This window comes from Physeter macrocephalus, chromosome 12, assembly GCF_002837175.3.
Source record: "Physeter macrocephalus isolate SW-GA chromosome 12, ASM283717v5, whole genome shotgun sequence".
Taxonomy (NCBI): domain Eukaryota; kingdom Metazoa; phylum Chordata; class Mammalia; order Artiodactyla; family Physeteridae; genus Physeter; species Physeter macrocephalus.
This window is the reverse complement of record NC_041225.1, coordinates 69,424,514-69,446,529: the sequence shown is the minus strand read 5'-3', so window position 1 is coordinate 69,446,529 and position 22,016 is coordinate 69,424,514. Positions and strand designations below refer to the sequence as shown.

The window sequence follows — 22,016 nt, the reverse complement described above, 5'->3', positions numbered from 1 at the left end:
ATCCTAATTAAAAGAAAATTATTTTCCATATCCCAAATATTTATTTTAGGGTGGAAAGGCAGTTAGGACAGAAGCTTTAGTTTTTGATAGCTTGTTCATTTGAGAACTTTTAAGCATTCATCTGTAATTTTAGTTACTTCCAAATGTGGACCATAAGCAGAAGTCTTTAGTGAAGAGAATCTATCATGTAAATATTTCTGTAGGTGAGCATTTACAAATCTAGCTGTTTATATACATTAATTCCTTAGTAAGTGGGTTCTTTAATTACATGTCAACTATGTATCAGATACTGATTTAGAATCTGTGAGTGAAAAATAAACAGTTCTCTAGTGCAATGGCTAAAAAGGAATGATGCAGGGTCATGGCAGAATTTTCTTTTTAAGGTGAGAGAGGCTTGAGTGTGTTTTATAGATTAAAGGGTCTCAGTTTGTTTAAGGAAAACATAAAAGATATGGAGATAAAAGCAATAGTTTATATAATAAGATTTCAGATAAGCCAGAGGGAGGATTAGCATCAAATAGGCCCCTTCCTTTGAGAATAAGAGAGATGAGGGTGGGGTGGATGTAGATAAGTTTATAGTTTGAGTATTAGAAACTCAGAGAAAGAGAGCCTAGAAGATCTCCTATTTTTACTTAGGAGTAGGAGGTAAAATCTTGCTAAAAAGGAAACTGAAGTGAGAGTTTGGTAGCAGAGACTTGATTTAGAATGCTTGCTGTGGCACACTGGAAACCAGTGAAAGATTTGCTGAGCAGCACTGAGGGCCTAAGTGGAGGTTGGAAGTGGTATAGTTCATTCATATGGTTATATGGTAATTTTTTCCCCAACATTGCTTTACTTTCTCTGTATTGGAAAGAAGGAAAGTGGTTAGATTGATCTGGGGGTTGTCAGAGCAGGTACAGAAGAATTGAGGATGATAAAATAAAATAGCATCAGTGATGGGCCCATGAACGCCAAATAAGAATAGAAATGAGAAAGGAAAGGGACCTGATAAACTAGATGGCAGGAGGAGTTGGGACCCGAGGTCTCATGATATTAACGATCAGGCGTAGTGGTAGTAAGAGAGAGCACACTCTGGAAGGATAGTAAGTGGTGTATGTTGGAATTTAAAGACAGAAAAACCTGGGTCTGAAGGTGGTGCAGAAGAACTGTGAGAATGCTAAAATTGCCACTTAGACTTTATAAGTGTGACAAGGTGTGGAAGAATGAGAAAATTATATCTTAGAAATTGGTCAAGGAAGTAATTTTGGGGGGAGGATCAGGCTTCTGTGAGGACAAGAGGTGAAGAGAGTGTTCTGGACAGTGTTCTAGATGAAGGCAGATTGGTTTATGATAGAATATAGGGGTTCCTGAGAACTTTATGGAAAGGTATTGGAGGCACTTAAAATTTACTTTATAATATTGAACTTAATTTTTTCTTATTGTCTCAGACTGCTGTGTTATAGTTCCCTAAACAAGTTAGGGAAATGAAGAATAGATTTTCATTTTCTGAGAGATCCTGAGACCATGATTCATTCTTTCATTTGATTACCACAGGAAAATGCTTAGGCTAGATGATTTTACTTAATTTTCAAGTATTCCAGGCTCCAGAGAGAGGCATCCTAACTAAAGGTGGGAGAGAGGAAGATGAAATTGCTTATCATTGATTAAGTTCCCTTTCACTTTATCTTTTCTCTAATGGTGAGGTAGTTTTACGAATTGAGCTTTCATCTTTTTTTTTTTTTTTTCCACTTAGCACACATGGCCGAGTGCCTTGTACCTACATATCTATATGGGTTAGGTTCGCACTTCCCAAAGTGGGTGACCTGGCACCCATACTTCTGGTGTACCTTAGTGAATTGTAGTTCATGTTTGACTGTTCAGTGAACCTGTCATTACATCATCTAGTTTTAACTTAACCAATTCTCAAAAATTGGTCAAGCGGCTTAAAAAGATTCCTGCGAAAATAAGGTGTTATGTGGATAATACCAAAGGTACCAATACAAGTGAACCAACAAAATAATCATAGAGCTACACTACCTATTCTTTTTTTGTGGTACGCGGGCCTCTCACTGCTGTGGCCTCTCCTGTTGCAGAGCACAGGCTCACGGGCCCAGCCGCTCCGCAGCATGTGGGATCTTCCCGGACCGGGACACGAACCCATGTCCCCTGCATTGGCAGGCGGATTCTCAACCACTGCGCCACCAGGGAAGCCCTCTTTTTTTCAGATAGTCATGTCATATGATAAAAAAGCTGACCACCCAATCTGAGCTGACGAGAAGTCCAAAAGTATCAAGAAAAGTATTTAAAATATGGTTCACCTTAAAAAAATAAAATATGGTTCACCTCTACTAATGTTAACAGTGAGCCTTGATGTTAGTATGTAGTGTGCATTGAGATATTAAGTAATGAAAATATCATAATCAGCAAGACACTCTAAGCATCCAGAACATAAAGGCAAAACCCTGTGATTTTTTCATCAATATTTAAGTAATATGTTGCTCAGTCCATTATTTTTATAAAGTATACTAAACATAATGACAGATGCTTAGAGCTCCTTTTAAATTTGCTTATTCAATAGTGAAAAGACAAAAAGTTACATACCGTTGGGGAAATGCATGTTCTTGCTACCACAGTAAAACAGACTGAAATAATATGGGGACAAAGTAAGATGCATTTCTTATTAGCAAATATTGTTGAAAGGAGCATAGAAAACATTGCTAAAGAGTTAAAAGAATAAAAATATAACTTTGCAAGTAGGAAGTATGTAGGAAGTAGATATGTAATAGGAAGAGAAATAGGAATATATAAGTAGGAAGAAGATATATAATATTTATAACATGTCTCAGCTTAGGGTTTTTTTAAGATTCTGTTTCAGTAAGAAAATATAAATAATGTTACTTTTCTGAGAGCCACTAAAGGAAATATGTACCAGAAAGGATATATTTGCAACAGTAATGACTTATTTAATAGAAAAATGTTTTTTTGGAAAAGCTATGTAAGACTGACTGCTGATGGAGTGGCCTACTTTTCTGTAAATGTGAGGAAATGGAGATAACATCACACATGAAAGGAGTTTATTGCATCATTAATAGGCTAATACAAGAAAGGAGTTGAAACCAGAATTGCATGAGGTAATACTGTTGTGAATAATTTTATAAAAACATGACCTTTAAAATATATAGTCTTTGTAGTACTTTATGATGAGATGGGAGTGACCATGATTATTATTTAAAATCCAAAGGTTTGCTCTTTATCTTGTGACAATATAAAAAAGAATCCTTGAACTTAACAATGAATTATGTACTTTTCTTTTGCAAAAATAAAACTGTTCCAATTTTCTTAACCTTTTTTTTTCTTGGTAATAAATAGCTATGAATAGTATGAAACCTAGTACATATTTCCTAAAATTCTGTTGATTTAAGGTAAAAATGATATTTTAACTTAGTGAGAAAGCAAACAACTTTCTGAAAGAAACTGCTACGGGGAGATGATTTCGAAAACAGATGCTGGGAAATATTTCTATTGTTATGTGATTTTCTTGCCAAAAACAATGTGCATCACCTAGAAAAACTCTTGTATTGACACACTTAAAATACCTGGAAACAGTTTCCTTAGATTTTGAATTCATTTAATAAAAATGTGAAAAAACGAAACTTTCTTTTTAGCTTGTAAACTGATTGATACCAGGAAAAATAGAAATTTACCAGTTGAATTTTGATAAAAGTTTTGCATAATTGCTAGATGGGATAAGTTAGTATCCTGATTAGTTCAGCTAAGCCACAATGTACTCCTCCCGTTTGAATCTACATGGTTTTTGTAAGATATATTTTTAACTACATCAGTAGATAGGGCCTAAAACCAAATCTTGGACTTGCCATGTCACTACAAATTAAATTAATGAACCTTAGTCACCTTGCTTTTGTTAAAATATTATTATTAACATATTTAGCAAAAGTAAAAAGGGTTTTATACCGTTAATAGGTAAATGAAATTATTTTAAATATGTACCTTATTTCATTTTAGCTTATTCTTTTAATTTTATGCATTTTATTTGTACTTAGTATAGATGTTAATTTAATAGTATACATATATAATTTATATGTACATAAATATCCACACATTGGGGTTATGTACTCAAAGACTTTTCACTAATTGGGTGTGCAGTCAGAAAACATTTGGAGATCACTAGATTAGATGGTGCCTAGGATTTGTATGGTATTTTACAGTTTATAAAATGCTTTTGCAAGTGTGTTCTAACTTGAACCTTATCAACAACCTTTTGATGCAGAGGGGTGTCAGTTATGTTCATTTTATAGATGAGGTATTATTCCCATTTCATAGAAAAGGAACTGAAAGTCAGAGCATTTAAATGACTTGCTGCAGGTCACACAACTAGTTAATAATGGCTCATCAACTCCAACTCCAGGCTTATTACTGGGTGGTGCTCTTTCCATTCATTCCATTCATTGCTGTTCTACTGGTCATTGTTTAAGTTTTGATTTCCTGCCCTAATCTGTCTCTTATTTGTTCTTCAGAGTCCTCAGGTTGTTGCTTTTTAAATTTTGTCCAAGTTTTTAGTTGTAGTCAGTGGGAAAGAGAGAGACTGTACAAGTAAATTAAGAAGGACTGGGGGGCTTCCCTGGTGACGCAGTGGTTGAGAGTCCGCCTGCCGATGCAGGGGACACGGGTTTGTGCCCCGGTCTGGGGGGATCCCACATGCCGCAGAGCGGCTGGGCCCGTGAGCCACGGCCGCTGAGCCTGCACGTCCGGAGCCTGTGCTCTGCAACGGGAGAGGCCACAGCAGTGAGAGGCCCATGTACCACAAAAAAAAAAAAAAAGAAGGACTGGGAACAAAAGGATGGAACCATAAAAGACATTATATAAATGATGATAATACACATTGTAGTAGATGGCCCAAAAGTCAGATAAATACATTTGATGTAGAAAACCATGCAGAGGAACCATAGAAATAAAGTCTAGGCAGATACATCATTTGAATATTGGCATGAGGGCAGGCTAGAGATGAATGGTTGTAGGAAATATAGATAATGGGTGTGTATGATGTACATGTAGTTCTGTGCCATCGACAGACTAATGGATAAAGATGATGTGGTACATATACACAATGGAATATTACTCAGACATAAAAAGGAATGGAATTGGGTCATTTGTTGAGATGTTGATGGATCTAGAGACTGTCATACAGAGTGAAGTAAGTCAGAAAGCGAAAAACAAATATTGTATTCTAATGCATGTATATGGAACCTAGAAAAATGGTACAGATGAACCGGTTTGCAGGGCAGAAGTTGAGACACAGATGTAGAGAACAAACGTATGGACACCAAGGGGGGAACGCTGCAAGGGGGTGCGGGTGTGGGTGTGCTGAATTGGGTGATTGGGATTGACATGTATACACTGATGTGTATAAAACTGATGACTAATAAGAACCTGCTGTATAAAAAAATAAATAAAATTAAATTAAAAATTTTTTTAAATGGTTAAAATGCTAAAAAAAATGCTGTAATATATATAGTCTTTGTAGTACTTTATGATGAGATGGGAGTGACCATGATTATTGTTTATACATCCAGAGGTTTGCTCTTTATCTTGTGACAATATAAAAAAGAATCCTTGAACTTAACAATGAATTATGTACTTTTCTTTTGCAAAAATAAAACTGTTCCAATTTTCTTAACCTTTTTTTTTCTTGGTAATAAATAGCTATGAATAGTATGAAACCTAGTACATATTTCCTAAAATTCTGTTGATTTAAGGTAAAAATGATATTTTAACTTAGTGAGAAAGCAAACAACTTTCTGAAAGAAACTGCTACGGGGAGATGATTTCGAAAACAGATGCTGGGAAATATTTCTATTGTTATGTGATTTTCTTGCCAAAAACAATGTGCATCACCTAGAAAAACTCTTGTATTGACACACTTAAAATACCTGGAAACAGTTTCCTTAGATTTTGAATTCATTTAATAAAAATGTGAAAAAACGAAACTTTCTTTTTAGCTTGTAAACTGATTGATACCAGGAAAAATAGAAATTTACCAGTTGAATTTTGATAAAAGTTTTGCATAATTGCTAGATGGGATAAGTTAGTATCCTGATTAGTTCAGCTAAGCCACAATGTACTCCTCCCGTTTGAATCTACATGGTTTTTGTAAGATATATTTTTAACTACATCAGTAGATAGGGCCTAAAACCAAATCTTGGACTTGCCATGTCACTACAAATTAAATTAATGAACCTTAGTCACCTTGCTTTTGTTAAAATATTATTATTAACATATTTAGCAAAAGTAAAAAGGGTTTTATACCGTTAATAGGTAAATGAAATTATTTTAAATATGTACCTTATTTCATTTTAGCTTATTCTTTTAATTTTATGCATTTTATTTGTACTTAGTATAGATGTTAATTTAATAGTATACATATATAATTTATATGTACATAAATATCCACACATTGGGGTTATGTACTCAAAGACTTTTCACTAATTGGGTGTGCAGTCAGAAAACATTTGGAGATCACTAGATTAGATGGTGCCTAGGATTTGTATGGTATTTTACAGTTTATAAAATGCTTTTGCAAGTGTGTTCTAACTTGAACCTTATCAACAACCTTTTGATGCAGAGGGGTGTCAGTTATGTTCATTTTATAGATGAGGTATTATTCCCATTTCATAGAAAAGGAACTGAAAGTCAGAGCATTTAAATGACTTGCTGCAGGTCACACAACTAGTTAATAATGGCTCATCAACTCCAACTCCAGGCTTATTACTGGGTGGTGCTCTTTCCATTCATTCCATTCATTGCTGTTCTACTGGTCATTGTTTAAGTTTTGATTTCCTGCCCTAATCTGTCTCTTATTTGTTCTTCAGAGTCCTCAGGTTGTTGCTTTTTAAATTTTGTCCAAGTTTTTAGTTGTAGTCAGTGGGAAAGAGAGAGACTGTACAAGTAAATTAAGAAGGACTGGGGGGCTTCCCTGGTGACGCAGTGGTTGAGAGTCCGCCTGCCGATGCAGGGGACACGGGTTTGTGCCCCGGTCTGGGGGGATCCCACATGCCGCAGAGCGGCTGGGCCCGTGAGCCACGGCCGCTGAGCCTGCACGTCCGGAGCCTGTGCTCTGCAACGGGAGAGGCCACAGCAGTGAGAGGCCCATGTACCACAAAAAAAAAAAAAAAGAAGGACTGGGAACAAAAGGATGGAACCATAAAAGACATTATATAAATGATGATAATACACATTGTAGTAGATGGCCCAAAAGTCAGATAAATACATTTGATGTAGAAAACCATGCAGAGGAACCATAGAAATAAAGTCTAGGCAGATACATCATTTGAATATTGGCATGAGGGCAGGCTAGAGATGAATGGTTGTAGGAAATATAGATAATGGGTGTGTATGATGTACATGTAGTTCTGTGCTATAGTAAACTTGGCATTAACAAGAATAATGAATTAAGAATTGTGGGGTTTAGTCTGATCATTGTTTTGATTTTAGTACAGTTCCATAGAACATGTGGCCTTCTATTTTGATTGTTCTGTGTATGTACAACAAAATTAACAAAATTGAAGAGTTTATATATATAGAAATGAATAGTTAAAAGTTGCTTATCTAACAGATCTAGAGATAACTGGGTTTAACATACTAATTTGAAACTGATTGGGTCAGAAAAATGACTTAAAAAGTATAGCGTAGTTTCAGACATCATTTTCTAGACTATGATCAGTGCCATAATGTAGGAAAACAGAGATTTATTTAAGAAATTAAAATCTGATTTTAACAAGTTTTTATGAAAGTTATGTTTTACATATAGCTTCTGGGCTATTCCATATTTTATACATATATATATTAAATGTATGATTCTTTAAATCTATTTTTTAAAAATTTATTTTATTTATTTATTTTTGGCTGCGTTGGGTCTTCATTGCCACATGCGGGCTTTCTCTAGTTGTGGCGAGTGGGGGCTACTCTTTTGCAGTGCATGAGCTTCTCATTGCGGTGGCTTCTCTTGTTGCAGAGCACAGGCTCTAGGCGCGCGGGCTTCAGTAGTTGTGGCACACAGGCTTCAGTAGTTGTGGCACGCGGGCTCAGTAGTTGGGGCTCACAGGTTTTAGAGCTCAGGCTCAGTAGCTGTGGCACATGGGCTTAGTTGCTCCATGACATGTGGAATCTTCCTGGACTAGGGCTTGAACCTGTGTCCCCTGCATTGGCAGGCGTATTCTTAACCACTGCGCCACCAGGGAAGTCCCATGGTCTTTTCCATATTATAAATTCAAGGCATGACTTGATCTTCTCTCAGCCTGGTGACAACACATCTGGAAATACTATGCATCACTAAAACTTTCATAGGAATTTTGCGTGCTTTGAAATATTGCATATATGATTATACAGTTCCCTTAGTATTCACTAGCATATTAAACTAAGATGGCACTGACAGGTATATTATTGTCTGTGTTAATAATCCATAGGTGAAAGACTCCCTGAAGTTCAAATGAATATAGTTCTTACCTCTAATTGTTCATCAGGCCAGCGATTTATTTTGCTCACAGGAGGAAAACCAAAATGGTGCAATTGAAATTGGAACCAGTAACTGAAGTAGCTATACCCTTTTCCTTTTTTATTATTAAATGGAAAGATCTCCCAAAACTTACGATAGTTTCAGTGGTTTAGAAGTTGTTAGAGAATTATTTTGGGCTTATCACAGTTTAGAGAACCCTAGACTTGGGATCAAATCATTTGGATCTAGTGTCAGCTCTGTTGCTGTATGATGTCAACACAGGCAAGTCACTTAAGCTTTCCATAACAAATGTGTATTGGTCCAGTTTGGCTTGATCACAGATGATTAAGTTTCCACACACATGTCAGCATAAACAAACAAATGGTTTATTTAGTTGTAAAAGATAGGGCTGCAGTGATGTAGTCAGATGGCCTTTTGGAAAGGCTTGTCTGCCCTGCAGGAGGCTGTGGGACAGCCAGAGGAACACTCCACAGTCAGCCTGAGGAGTTGTAAGTCAGTGTAGTCTGTCAAGTTGGTGAAGCTGGAGAAGTGTTAAGGATTCCTTAGCTCCAAGTGAGCAGCTCTCCTCCAGGTTACACAGCCATCCTTTGTCTTCCTTCTGGGTGTGTGGTAAGTATCTATATTAACAAAAATGTGCAGAATGAAGAGATTTCAGTTTAACAGGATGCATATTAAACTCTAACTGAATAGGAGTGAAAATTCTCTTAACCAATCTCACTGTGATCCACACAACCTAGTCTTGTCATATTCTCTGTCAGTCCCATTTGACTATGCCTATGGCATGTTCAGGGTTTGCAGCTGATAGGCCACTTTCCGGTATGCCAATATACTTTTGTCCCTACCAGCTGAGTTGTGTGCTTACCAAGAATCAGTTATGCTCATTTCTAAAACTTTTATTACATTTGTGCATACCCAGTAACATTAGGACCAATTATTGTTCCTGATCTCAGTGGGTTAGAGGGCTTCCTTATGTGTAATAGTTGAACATGGGCAACCTACTTGTTGAAATTGAACCTGCTTACTACTCCTTTGGAAAACTGTGGAGATTTGCAGTTTGAGCATGCTTTCCATGTGGTTTCCTGCTAATCTCTCTAGTGTTCCCTTTATCTGTGTTTTCTCATCTTAGAAGGGAGAATGATGATTCTTCCTTTAAGTTTACAGAAAAGGTTAAAATTTAAACAATATATAAATATGGAAACAGTGAAAGTAAATGTGCTATATATTGTAGATGCTGTAGTCTTATTGTTTATAATGGGGAGTCTATGTGACTCATGGTTTAAGGAAATACTCTTCTTCGACTCAAGTTTTATGTACAAAATCAGATAACTCTGTTCCTTTTCTTATTTGGCATTTTGAAACACTGTGGATTGAGGAGTTTCCCAAACCCTGAATGAACTAAACTAAACTTAAACCAATAAGCTGAAACTAAAATGTAAGATGATGGACTAACTTCAGTGGTTTGGAAGATGTTGAAGATGTTAGAGAATTAGCATGTCTCAGGTCCTGTGGGTTATTACAGTTTAAAGAACCCTAGACTTGGAGTCAGACCAGCTGGTCTTATATCAGCTGGGCTCTTGATAGTGCTTGTCTCTCCTGCTCTGATCCTGGCCTGTTAATCATTGGTACATTTCACAGGGATTTACAAAAGATTTCTTGGACTAATAAAAGGCATTAGATTTGATTCACATAAAACCACTAGCTGTTTTTAGTGCTCCTAGTTTTCATGGACATTAACTTCTTTAGTTAACACTTTTCATCTTGGAAAACAAAACCAGTATCTTACGATTCTTAATCAAGCGTATGTGGGTTATCCTTTAATTGGTTGTTAACTTTTGTAAGCAGTGGTTTTAGCATGTGTACGTACACATGCACATTTTGGGGTCATATGCACTTGAGTTTGAATCCTGGTCTACCATGTACTAGATGTATGACCTTTGGAAAGTTACTTAAACCTCTTTTTAAATCTCTGTTTTCTTATCTCTGTGAGAGCATGATAATATCTGCCTCACAGGGTTAATGAAGATAAAAAGAGGACGTGTATCGGCATACAGCATAGTAGGCACTTGATAGATGGTCCTTTTCTCTCTGTGTCAATTTTAAAATTTCATTCTGTATCATGGATAAAAGAGCAAAACTTATGTAAGCTATATTTTTATTCACTTGAATGTGGTAGGTCTGGAGACTATTTGCAATGACAGTAAGAGGGAAGTAACATTTGCTACTGTGTGCTTCTATCATTTCTAAAGTTAGATCACCCATTTCTTAAGTCCGAACTGGTATTGGCAGAAATTTAGAATTTGAACATTTAGTTTTATATGGCCCTGGGTACTGACTTTGGAATGTGTGGCCAGAAATCGGAGGAAGAAGAACCTGGTGAAGGCTGTAAAAAAGAATAAATAAAGTTTATTTTGGTCTTCCTGGCCCAAGTAATCTTTTTTCAAAAGTAAGTCTAAGTAACATATCACTTCTCTTCTACTACGCAGACATGGGGAAAAAAAGGGCATTTACCTTAATGTACTGTTATATCTTTCTGGTTCAAACATTTTTATCTTCCTGTTTTTGTTTGTTTCTCCAGCCTCTGTTCCATCCCTGACCCACCTTTGTCGTTTGGAAGTTCGGTCCAGTCTAAAACCAGAGCACCTACGATCTAACAGTTTTATATGTCAGTTGCCACTTCCCAGAAGCCTACATGATTATTTGCTCTATGCAGAGGTTTTGAGAATGAATGAAGTTCCAGAACTGGCAGTTATTCAAGATGGAGAAATCAGTGAAGCTACTTAACACAGGTCATGTCTTACTCTGAAAACCACCAAGATAAGGAGCCATGGAGTACAAATTCTTCACGATTTTATCGTCACAAAAGATGATTTTTGTTTGTGTGGTTGGTTAGATTTTAGAGGGCAGTAGTTTAGTACAAATGTTTACAACTAAGCTTCCTGGTAAAAAAGTATAAACCTCACTGTTACTTTATTGCAGTTTTATCATCAGTACACTTTATGTTGTAAATTACCTAACCATTTTCTGCTTTATTCTGTTAATGAACTGTGGCAAAACATGGCCTGTTTCCACCTATGATTCTGTGTTTACCTAGGGCTAGCGTTTAGAAGGGAATGCATAAAACTTCACTGGAAGTGTACATACAGTGGAGTTGAACTCGCTTATATTTATAAAAGAACTATCTTATATTCTATTCTCATCTCTTAATTCAGTTGAAATTCATTGGCTTTTCACAGGTAAACTCAGGGTAGAATTCTTTCTTTAAAGACTATAGAAAATGAATCATTTTGCTGTTGTTTTTTTTCCAGTTCCTTGATACTCTCTTTAGCTAAAAAAGATTCCTATTTCTGCAAAGGCAAGAACAGACCTAAACTCAAAGATATGCTCAGTTTAAAAAAAAATATTAGGTTGGTATTGAGATAAATGTGCATTTTACCACATTTACACAGTATTAATTAAGAGACTGGGAGAGACATTTCTGTGGTACCATCTTTAAAGAAAGGTATGTATTCCTGAGTTGCTCAATATCAAATAAAACTGAAGCTCCATTCAGCCTCCAAATCAGAGGGCACCTTTGATCCTATGAAGCAATGATTGCTAGTTCTATTAATGTTATAGTGTGTTTCCTTTTTACTATCTGGATACATTATCAAATAGTCCATGAAATTTAAACCTTAACATCCTAGGTTAATGAGACACTGCCTCATTGGTTTTGCAATTGCTCGATATGAATCTAGAGTCAGAGAGGACTGAGCACCATATCAGGTGAGCTATGGTAAGAGGCTGTGGGCAATAGTCTTGAGAGAAAGGTTATGAATGCATTAATGTTGTGATAGACAACTAGAGATGGGGTCCAAAGGAGGGCAAGTATTCTGTCCTATTGGGATCCTGTGACTTAAAATAGATGGGAGTGGGTTAGCTAGATTCATCTCTGATAGGCTTTTGCTATTTGGTAAAAGCAGTGATGATGGCGTACCAAATGATGGAGACATTAAGGTCCAGGGAGATGACTAAATTCAGCACAGATTAGAGCTGTAGTTGCTGCCTGTGGGGTGGGGATAGAGTTTGACTGTAGTTATACAGGCAGAGATAAGGGTGGATATGGAAAAACAGGTTGGAAATTCTGATAGTTACTAAATTCTAAAAAAGTATGTACTATGTAATATTTTTTAAATGTCTGTATTTTTCCAAACCCTAAGTCTCTGATTTTAACATAACCAGTTTTTTGTTAGGGTCCAGTGTACATAGAATACTTACATTTGAGGGTGAATCTTTTTGTGTGTTTTTGTTCATGTTCAAATATGTAATAAATTCAACTACTCATAACTTACTGAGCTTTTATTCTTAAAAATCTCAAAATATTTCAGATACGTTAAAAACCCTTAGTATTTAAAACATAAATGATTTTACTTACTGTATAAATGCATCTTTCTTTTAGACTATTTTATAATGTTTATGATTTTTATGACTAATAACAAGGACTCAGTGAGAAGTCTAATCTAAAAGTACCTAAAGGCAGGTGAATTATAGTCACAGCTTCTGATCAAAATGATACATCCAGTTAGTGTGAACTTTAAGCTCTGACCTACATGCACCATGGTGCTTTAATACTCTTAAGGTCACAGTGAACCTGAGGAAGAACTCCATACAGTAGTTTTCTAATAGTGGTACATATCCAGAGCAGGATGCGAATTGGTTTTAATAACAGTTGTCAAGCGTTTACCCTTCCTTGATCTGATGTTGTCCTTTAAGTATATTTCCTGCTGATCCTTCCTGTCATAGGACATCTTTCTGTGATCATTTGATGTAATAGTGGTAATCTGGACATCATTTCTTCTTTTTTTAAAGTAAACTTTTTATTGACATTTAACACATATATAAAAAAGTACACAAATCATAAGTATACAGACAGATTACAGTTGACCCTTGAACAACATGGGAGTTATAGGCACCTACCCTCTGCACAGTTGAAAATCTCCATATGACTTATAGTCAACTGTTTGTATCCATGGATTCATCCAACCATGGAGCCAATCAACTGCAGATTGTGTTAGTATTGTAGTATTACTGTTGAAAAAAATCTGTGTATAAGTAAACCTGCACCAGTTCAAACATGTTGAAAGGTCAACTGTATTTTTACAAAGTGAAAACATTGCATAATCAGCATGCAGTTCAAGAAACAGAATTATTAGCATCCCAGAAGTTCCTTTTGTGGCCCTTCTAGTCACTGTGCTCTTGCCAGAAGAGTAACTACTCTTCTGGGTCCTAGCACCAAAAATCAGTTTTTCCTGGAATCATCCACTACGCTGTCTTTTGTTTCCTGTTACTTTTGTGTGCATTTTCAGATTTATTTGTGTTATTGTATATAGTTATAGTCATTGAACTTCATTTCTTCGTTTCCCTCTCCCTTTTGCCGAAGTAGCAAGTGTCTTGATATGCAGCTTTCTGGTGGCCCTACTTCCCAGATCAATTATACACTTCTGTTGTCCCATGACCACCTGTGACATTCATAATCTTTGACAGGCAACCTAAGTGTCATATTTATGTCACGTGATCAGTTGATATCTCTAACTTTAGATCTGTTCTTCCCATCTAAGTCTATCTGTAAACCTGTATGAAGATCATGTTTTATAGATCTTCAAGTATCGTGCCAGGTACAGTTTCAAGACCTCTGAGTATTTTTGATTGGTTATTCTCTAAAATTCTACTGTATTTTGTTGGTCCTCAAAAACATCATAAAAACTGTGATAAGAATGTAAATAACTATGTATCTTCTCTGGAACAGTGGACTTGGTTCCATCAGCATGGGGTATAGAAAGAAGTTGAGAAAATCTGTCTAAAAGTTTGCCTTTCATTTTTATACTCCTCTATATTCTTGGAGGTATATTCCCCTAATTATATTTCTTGTTTGGTTATAGAAATATTTGTTTGAAGAAGCACTCTCAGTACGATTATTGCTAGCAGGTCCCTAGTACTATTGCGGAAAGGTTTTAAATAGTGGGAATGGTTGGTTGAAGGGCTAGTGAAGTTGCTAGTAATGTAGCCATTTCCAGTTTTATGATCAAGTGTTTTAGATCTAACAATTTGTGAGAATAACCAGTAAAACTACACACTGCCTTCCAGTTTCATTGGTTCATCCTCTATATAAAGTAAGTGGAAGCTCAGCCTGCTGGCCTATCCAAATACTCAATTTAAAGAGGATCTGTAAGCCAAAGGGATCTCTGAAACTTTACCTTTGAGCTAAGAACATAATAATAGGAACACCTTTGGTACTATTAATTCCCCTGAATTTCCTGTGCTAGAGCACTTGCCTCCTCCCTTCTCTCTTATCGCAAGCAGCTAGTCACACATAACTGAGGTGTCAAGACTATGTGTAGGTAAGAGCCCAAACCAAGAGATACCATTACTCATGACTACATGACCTGGGTAGTTTATCTGAAAGATGGGTGTCCCCTCATTAGAAAAGGAGTGCTGTATTCTATCAATATTTAGAGCTAATGCTGGATCTCTGAGTTTATACCTACACAGTCTCTCTAGGAGAAGGTGGTGTTTATGACTTCAGGTGAAATAAATATGGCCCATGTTTGAAGGCTTAGAGACTATCATAGTAGTTTTGTAAACACACTTGGTGATTTTTATTCTTTTTCATTTTTTAACAAAACATTTAAGGAAAATTTAATATTCCTGTGTGCAACTGTTGAGATTTTTTGTTTAGCTTTCTCTTCCATTGTTTGTTTTTCTCTGAGGCTAAATTAGTCAGTTTATCTTCATCTGTATTTATTATTGTTGTTATTGTTATTATTATTAAATGACAAGTGGTCATTGAAACATAATACCTGGCAGTAAGTAAACTTGTTTTCTTTTTTTGTTAGAGTTAATAGAAACCTGTGGTTTTCCTGAGACAGGGAACTGATTATGCTTAGGATTTTTGTGACATATTGGTAGAAAAATGTATAGTCTTATTTGTAATAACATGTCAGTAGTTTACACTGAGAGGAGGCCAGTCTGAATTATATTTTTTATGGAAACATATACTTTAGGCACAGATTTAAGTACATATTTTCTGCAGTTGATTTAATGAATAAAACATTTTAAGTAAGGGGCATCTGTTAACCTGTCCCTTTGCTAATATATGTCTTTAAAAAATTTTTAAAAGTCTTTTTAAAAATCTTAAAACTCAGCAAGAAAAGGGAGGAAGAGAGACGGAGCCATAGTCCTATCATCCAGACCCAGTATTTCTGTTATATGTTGGAATATTTTCTTTCTCTTAAGGTTTTTAAAAATCTGTATACAGCTTTGAGGAGTGTTTTTGTTTTATCATAGCTAAAATCAAACCCACCTTTACAATTTTGTACCTGATCAAGCCTTTTCTTTATCATGTTAATGATACCTCCAGCCAGGCTCAAGCCATGAGTTACGACAAATTTTGAGTTGGTAGGAATGAAAAATAATGAGGCATTTCTGGATTGATTGTTTTCCTAAGACATCTGCATAAAGCAAACAACCCCTTCCTCCTCTTTGTACAGGAAAAAAGAGAATGGAGGTGAGACCTTTGTGAACTGTGCTAGTCATCTGGTCTCAGCCCAGGTTAGTTATGTAGTTACCCTGTTATAACTATGTATTGTGTATGTTTTTAATGAAAGAATTTAAAATACTATTGTTGCAGTAAAAAATTAGTGTATGCATGATTTTTCTGTCTCTTGGCTTCTTTTTCATGCATAGCACTAATAGATGAAGCAGAACAGGTGGTAATTGCCATTGGCACACTGAGACTTGTGAATAGCATCTGTTTATGTCTGTTACCGTCAAATGGTTAGCATAACCTTCTCTTCACTGCTTTTCTATGTGGATGATAAAAGTCTATCATGAGTCATTATAAGGTGCTCTTTTTCTAACATGGAATAGGTGAAGAAGAAAGTCCATCTGGGGTTTAAATATGACTATGATTTGAATCAAACAATTAAAAAGAAGGCCTAATACTTTTGAGGTTATTTTGGAATATTGGATCAAGTAATATGTGCCAAAGATATCAATTGCAAGCCAGAGTAGTTCCATAAATAGATGCATTAGTTAGTAATGTGTAGTCTGGATTTTAGTTTTGACACATAAAAATTATTTATTTAGAGAATAAAACATTCAAATCCTTATGGTCTTCATCTTGCTTGTAATTATTTGGTTTTATTAAGCCCACTCTTAAATGTCATAGTATGGTATTTGTTTATGTGTGTTGATGCAAGTGCATACTTTTTATCTCTTTATTATGGAAAATTTTAAGCCTATAAAAAACAGAGAATTTTATAATGAACTTCCATGTTCCCATCACCCAGCTTTGATAATTATCAATTCATGGCCACTCTTATTTCCTTTTCCCCACCAATTGCCTTTCTTCCATAGCATTTTGAAGTGAATTCCAGACATAACATTGGTAAATATTTTAGTATATATCTTTAGAAGTCACAGATTCCCTTTTAAAAAACATAATGATAATACCACCATTATACCACCTTAAAAATGAATAATTTCTTAATAGCAAATATCCAGTCAGTATTTACATATTTTAATTGTTCTATAGCTTTTTAAATGGTTTGCTTAAATCCGGATCCAAAAATATCACTGTGACGTGATTTTTTTTTTTTCTTTAAAATTTTTTGGTTGAAGGTATTAGGTTATTTTCTTATAGAGTTTCCCAGTTGAAATTTTGCTGACTGCATACCCATGCTGTCATTTAACATATCCTCTGTTTTTTCTTGTCTTAGTTATATATTCCTGTGTAATAAGTTGTCTCAAATTTAGCAGCTTAAAATAATAATTAACTTTACCTCACACAGTTTCTGTGGGTAACAAATTCAAGATTGGCTTGTTGAGTGGTTATGGCTAGGGGTCTGTCATGAGATTGCATTCAAACTGTAAGCTGGGACTGCAGTGGAGAATTAGTCTCCACCTTTGAAGGGAGGAGTATCAAAGAATTTGTAGACATCTTTTTTTTTAATAGTTAAACTTTTAATAATTATTTTATTGAAGTAAAGTTATTTATAATAATATGTTCGCTTAAGGTGTCCTACATAGTATTTTTATAGCTTATACAACATATAAAGTTAATATAAAATATTGGCCATATTCCCTGTGCTGTACAGTATATCACTGTAACTTATTTATTTTATACATAGTAGTTTGTACCTCTTTATCCCTTACCCCTATTGTGCCCTCCCCTGCTTCCCTCTTCCCACTGGTAACCACTAGTTTGTTCTCTATATCTGTAAGTTTGTTTCTGTTATATTCATTCATTTATTTTATTTTCTAGATTCCACATATAAGTGATAGCATATAGTATTTGTCTGACTTATTTCACTAGGAATAATACCCTCCAGGTCCATCAGTGTTGTTACAAATGGCAAAATTTCTTTTTTTTTTATGGCTGAGTAGTATTCCAGTCTCTCTCTGTGTGTGTGTGTGTGTGTGTGTGTGTGTGTGTGTGTGTGTGTGTGTGTGTGATCTTCTTTATCCATTCATCTGTTGATGGACACCTAGGCTGCTTCCATATCTTGGCTATTGTAAATAATGCTGAGCAGAACATCGGGGTGCATGTGTCTTTTTGAATTAGTGTTTTCATTTTCTTTGGATATGTACCCAGGAGTGGAATTGCTTGATCATATGGTAGTTCTGTTTTTGTTTTTTTGAGCAATTTCCATGCCATTTTCCATCCTGGCTGAACCAGTTTACATTCCCTCCAGCAGAGTACCCCTTTCTCCACATCCTCTCGAGCATTTGTTATTTGTGATCTTTTTGATGATAGCCATTCTGACAGATGTGAGGTGATATCTTATTGTAGTCTTGATTTACATTTCTCTCATGATTAGTGATGTTGAGTATCTTTTCATGTGCCTGTTGGCCATCTCTATGTCTTCTTTGGAAAAATGTCTGTTCAGGTCTTCTGCCCATTTTTTATTTGAGTTGTTTGTTTTTTTGATATTGAGTTGTATGAGCTGTTTTATATTTTGGATTCTCACATCTTATCAGTCATATCATTTGAGAATAATTTCTCTCATTCAGTAGGTTGTCTTTTTGTTCTGTCAGTGGTTTCCTTTAATTAGGTCCCAATTGTTTATTTTTTGCTTTTGTTTCCTATGCCTTAGGAGACAGATCCCCAACAATATTGCTACGATGTATGCCAAAGAGTGTTCTGCCGACTTTTTCTTCTAGGAGTTTTATAGTTTTCCGTCTTACATTTGGTGTAGCCATGTTTTTATTCACTACACTTACTTCCTATAAATTGGTAGTCAAATGTAGACAAGGATTGGCTACATAGTTTGCAGAGCCCAGTGCAAAATGAGAATATGGGGCCATTGTTCAAATTTCAAGATGGGGACAGCAGAACATTAAACCAAACATGGGGTCTTTCTGAGTACAGAGCCCTGGGTGATTGCACAGATGATGAAATCAACCCTGGATGTAGAGCCTTGATCAGATTCACATTTGATTCTCATACACTTTTTTTTCTCCTTACAGTACTACTTGATAGATGTTGAGTACTTTATCTCTCCTGGTGATGTTGGCAGCCATTGGTGATCATTAGCTAGATCTATTAATTAATTATAGATTTATTTATCTACTAGTACTTTATCTCTCCTGGTGATGTTGGCAGCCATTGGTGATCATTAGCTAGATCTATTAATTATAGATTTATTTATCTATTAGCCATAATACTTTTAAAAAGAGAACTTCCCTTAAGTATTTGGTTACCCTGACATCTAATACATACAGGAAAAACAGTAAAATGCTTGGTTCATTTGGATAATGAATTGATTCTCTAATGTCTTATTTATTTATTATTATTTTAAAGATTGATTTATTATTATTTATTTGTGGCTGTGTCGGGTCTTAGTTGCGGCATGCAGGATCTTTTGTTGTGGCTCAGGGCTCTTTGCTGGGGTGCGCAGACTTCTCTCTAGTTGTGGCATGCAGGTTTTCTCTCTCTAGTTGTGGTGTACAGGATTCAGGGTGCGTGGGCTCTGTATTTTGTGGCATGCAGGCTCTCTAGTTGAGGTGAGTGAGCTCCATAGTTGTGGAGCACAGGCTTAGTTGCCCCGTGGCATGTGGGATCTTAGTTCCCTGACCAGGGATCGAACCCGTGTCCCCTGCATTGGAAGGCAGATTCTTTACCACTTGACCACCAGGGAAGTCCCTCTAATGTCTTTTAAAGATGATGGATAAGTTTTTTTAAAATATTAACATAAACATGGATTTTTTAATGTATTGTAATTCGTTGTAGTTATTACCCTTATTGATACTCATTGTCTCATTTTAAACTAGCATTTAAGTAGTCTTTGGTAACTTTGTTTTCTGATGGTAAGATATTCCAGGTTTATTTTGTGTATTTCCTTCCTCAGACCCGGAATTAGCCGTTTTTCTAAAGAGCTTTGTTTACTTTTTCAGAAATGGTATTATATAGACTATAATACACATAGAGAGTAATCTTGGCATTAGGGGTGTTCATTTCTACTGGTTTGATCATTGTTTGTTCAGTGAACCGAACTAAGAAGTAAGTATATGTTAATTCCATTCATCATATTCTGCAAATTGATACTTCAAATCTAGGACTACATTTTTAAAATTCAACTTCAGTGATCTTACATTTGTGTATTTCCTTTATTATATGCTGAAAATCCTACTTCTCAGTGATGCTAACTCTAACCCATTTGTTTTATACAAGAGTCACACACAGTAGTCTCACAATAACAATTTCTACACTACCATTAATAGTATTAGTAAAAATGTTTAAAAATTTTCCTCCCTCTCAGTTCTTTTTGTTATTTAGGTATATCTCACTAGGGTTATACAGTCAAGTTGCTATGTTTTAAAGTCACTTCAATGCACGGGATCATGTGTTTCATTTTCAGTCTTCTAAGGATTTTTAAATTTTAATTTTGCTTTATAATTATCAGAGTGTTTACATGATTCAAAGTTAGATGTAAAGAAAAAAAATATTCAGAGAAATCTGGCTTCTGTTCCCTGTTCATTTATTTTCTCACTCTCCCAAGGGAAGTTTTCTTTTTATAGTTTTTTAAAGTTTGTTTTAAACATAAGCATATATTTTCAAAGCCCTTCCTTAGATAAATAAAAGAATAGTGTATATGGTTTTCCTCTATCTTTTTCACTTAATAATGTATCCTGGAGATAATTCTATAAGAGTATATAGAGATAGTCCTCATTTCTCTTCACAGCAACCATGTTGATATACCATGGTTTATTCAGCCTTTCCCCTATTGATGGACATTTGGATTATTTCCAGTCTTTTGCTGTTACAACGGGTGCTGCAGTGAACAGCTTCGTGCTCTTTGTATTTTTGCCAGTTTCACTTTGGAAGATTCCTAGAAGTGGGATTGTTGTGTCAAAAGGTAAATGCACATGCAAGTTTGCTAGATACTGCCAAATTCCCCTTCATAGGTAAGTAGTATATACCAGTAATGTATGAGAGTGCCATTAGAGAACGTTGTCAAACATTTGGGTATGTGCCAACCTCATAGGTGAGAAATATGTATCAGTATAGTTTCAGTTTGCATTTCTCTAATGGAACATCTTTTCATATTGGTTGGAGGAATGCATCCAGTTTTTTAAAATTTTTTTGTTGGCTGCATTGGGTCTTCATTGCTACGCGCTGGCTTTCTCTAGTTGTGGTGAGTGGGGGCTACTCTTCATTGCGGTGCTCGGGCTTCTCATTTCGGTGGCTTCTCTTGTGAAGCACGGGCTCTAGGCGCGTGGGCTTAAGTAGTTGCGGCATGTGGGCTCAGTAGTTGTGGCTTGGGGGCTCTACAGCACAGGCTCAGTAGTTGTGGCGCACAGGCTTAGTTGCTTGGCAGCATGTGGGATCTTCCTGGACCAGGGCTCGAATCCGTGTCCCCTACATTGGCAGGCGGATTCTTAACCACTGTGCCACGAGGGAACTCCCTGGATCCAGTTTTAATGATTTCTGTAAAACTATCTGTAAAAATGATTTCTGTAAAACTATCTGGTTCTGGTATTCTAACAACATTTATTAGAAAATTCATCTTTTCCCTATTTATTGAGATACTATTTTTTAAAACATCTTTATTGCAGTATAATTGCTTTACACTGTTATGTTAGTTGCTGCTGTATAACAAAGTAAATCATCTATACGTATACATATATCCCCATATCCCCTCCCTCTTGTGTCTGCCTTCAACTATCCCTATCCCACCCCTCTAGTTGGGCACAAAGCATGAGCTGATCTCCCTGTGCTATGAGGCTGCTTCCAACTAGCTATCTATTTTACATATGGTAGTGTTTATGTGTCCATGCCACTCTCTCACTTGGTATCAGCTTACCCTTCCCTCTCCCCATGTCCTCAAGTCCATTCTCTATGTCTACATCTTTATCCCTGTCCTGCCTCTAAGGTCTTGAGAACTTTTAGATTCCATATATATGTGTTAGCATACGATATTTGTTTTACTCTTTCTGACTTACTTCACTCTGTATGACAGACTCTAGGTCC

At 35.9% G+C, this 22,016-nt stretch overlaps 1 protein-coding gene across 3 annotated transcripts in view; it reads left to right on the top strand.

Annotated features, from left to right (window-relative positions):
• Positions 1-12,836, top strand: part of ASB3 (ankyrin repeat and SOCS box containing 3) — a 90,884-nt gene extending 78,048 nt beyond the window's left edge. For all 3 annotated transcript variants that reach the window (XM_024118572.3, XM_024118570.2, XM_055089175.1), the window contains one exon: positions 11,085-12,836. In XM_024118572.3, coding sequence (XP_023974340.1) covers positions 11,085-11,290 — 206 coding nt within the window. In that variant the 3' untranslated portion in view covers positions 11,291-12,836. The remainder of the gene's footprint in view (positions 1-11,084) is intronic.
• Positions 12,837-22,016: the final 9,180 nt, after the last annotated feature.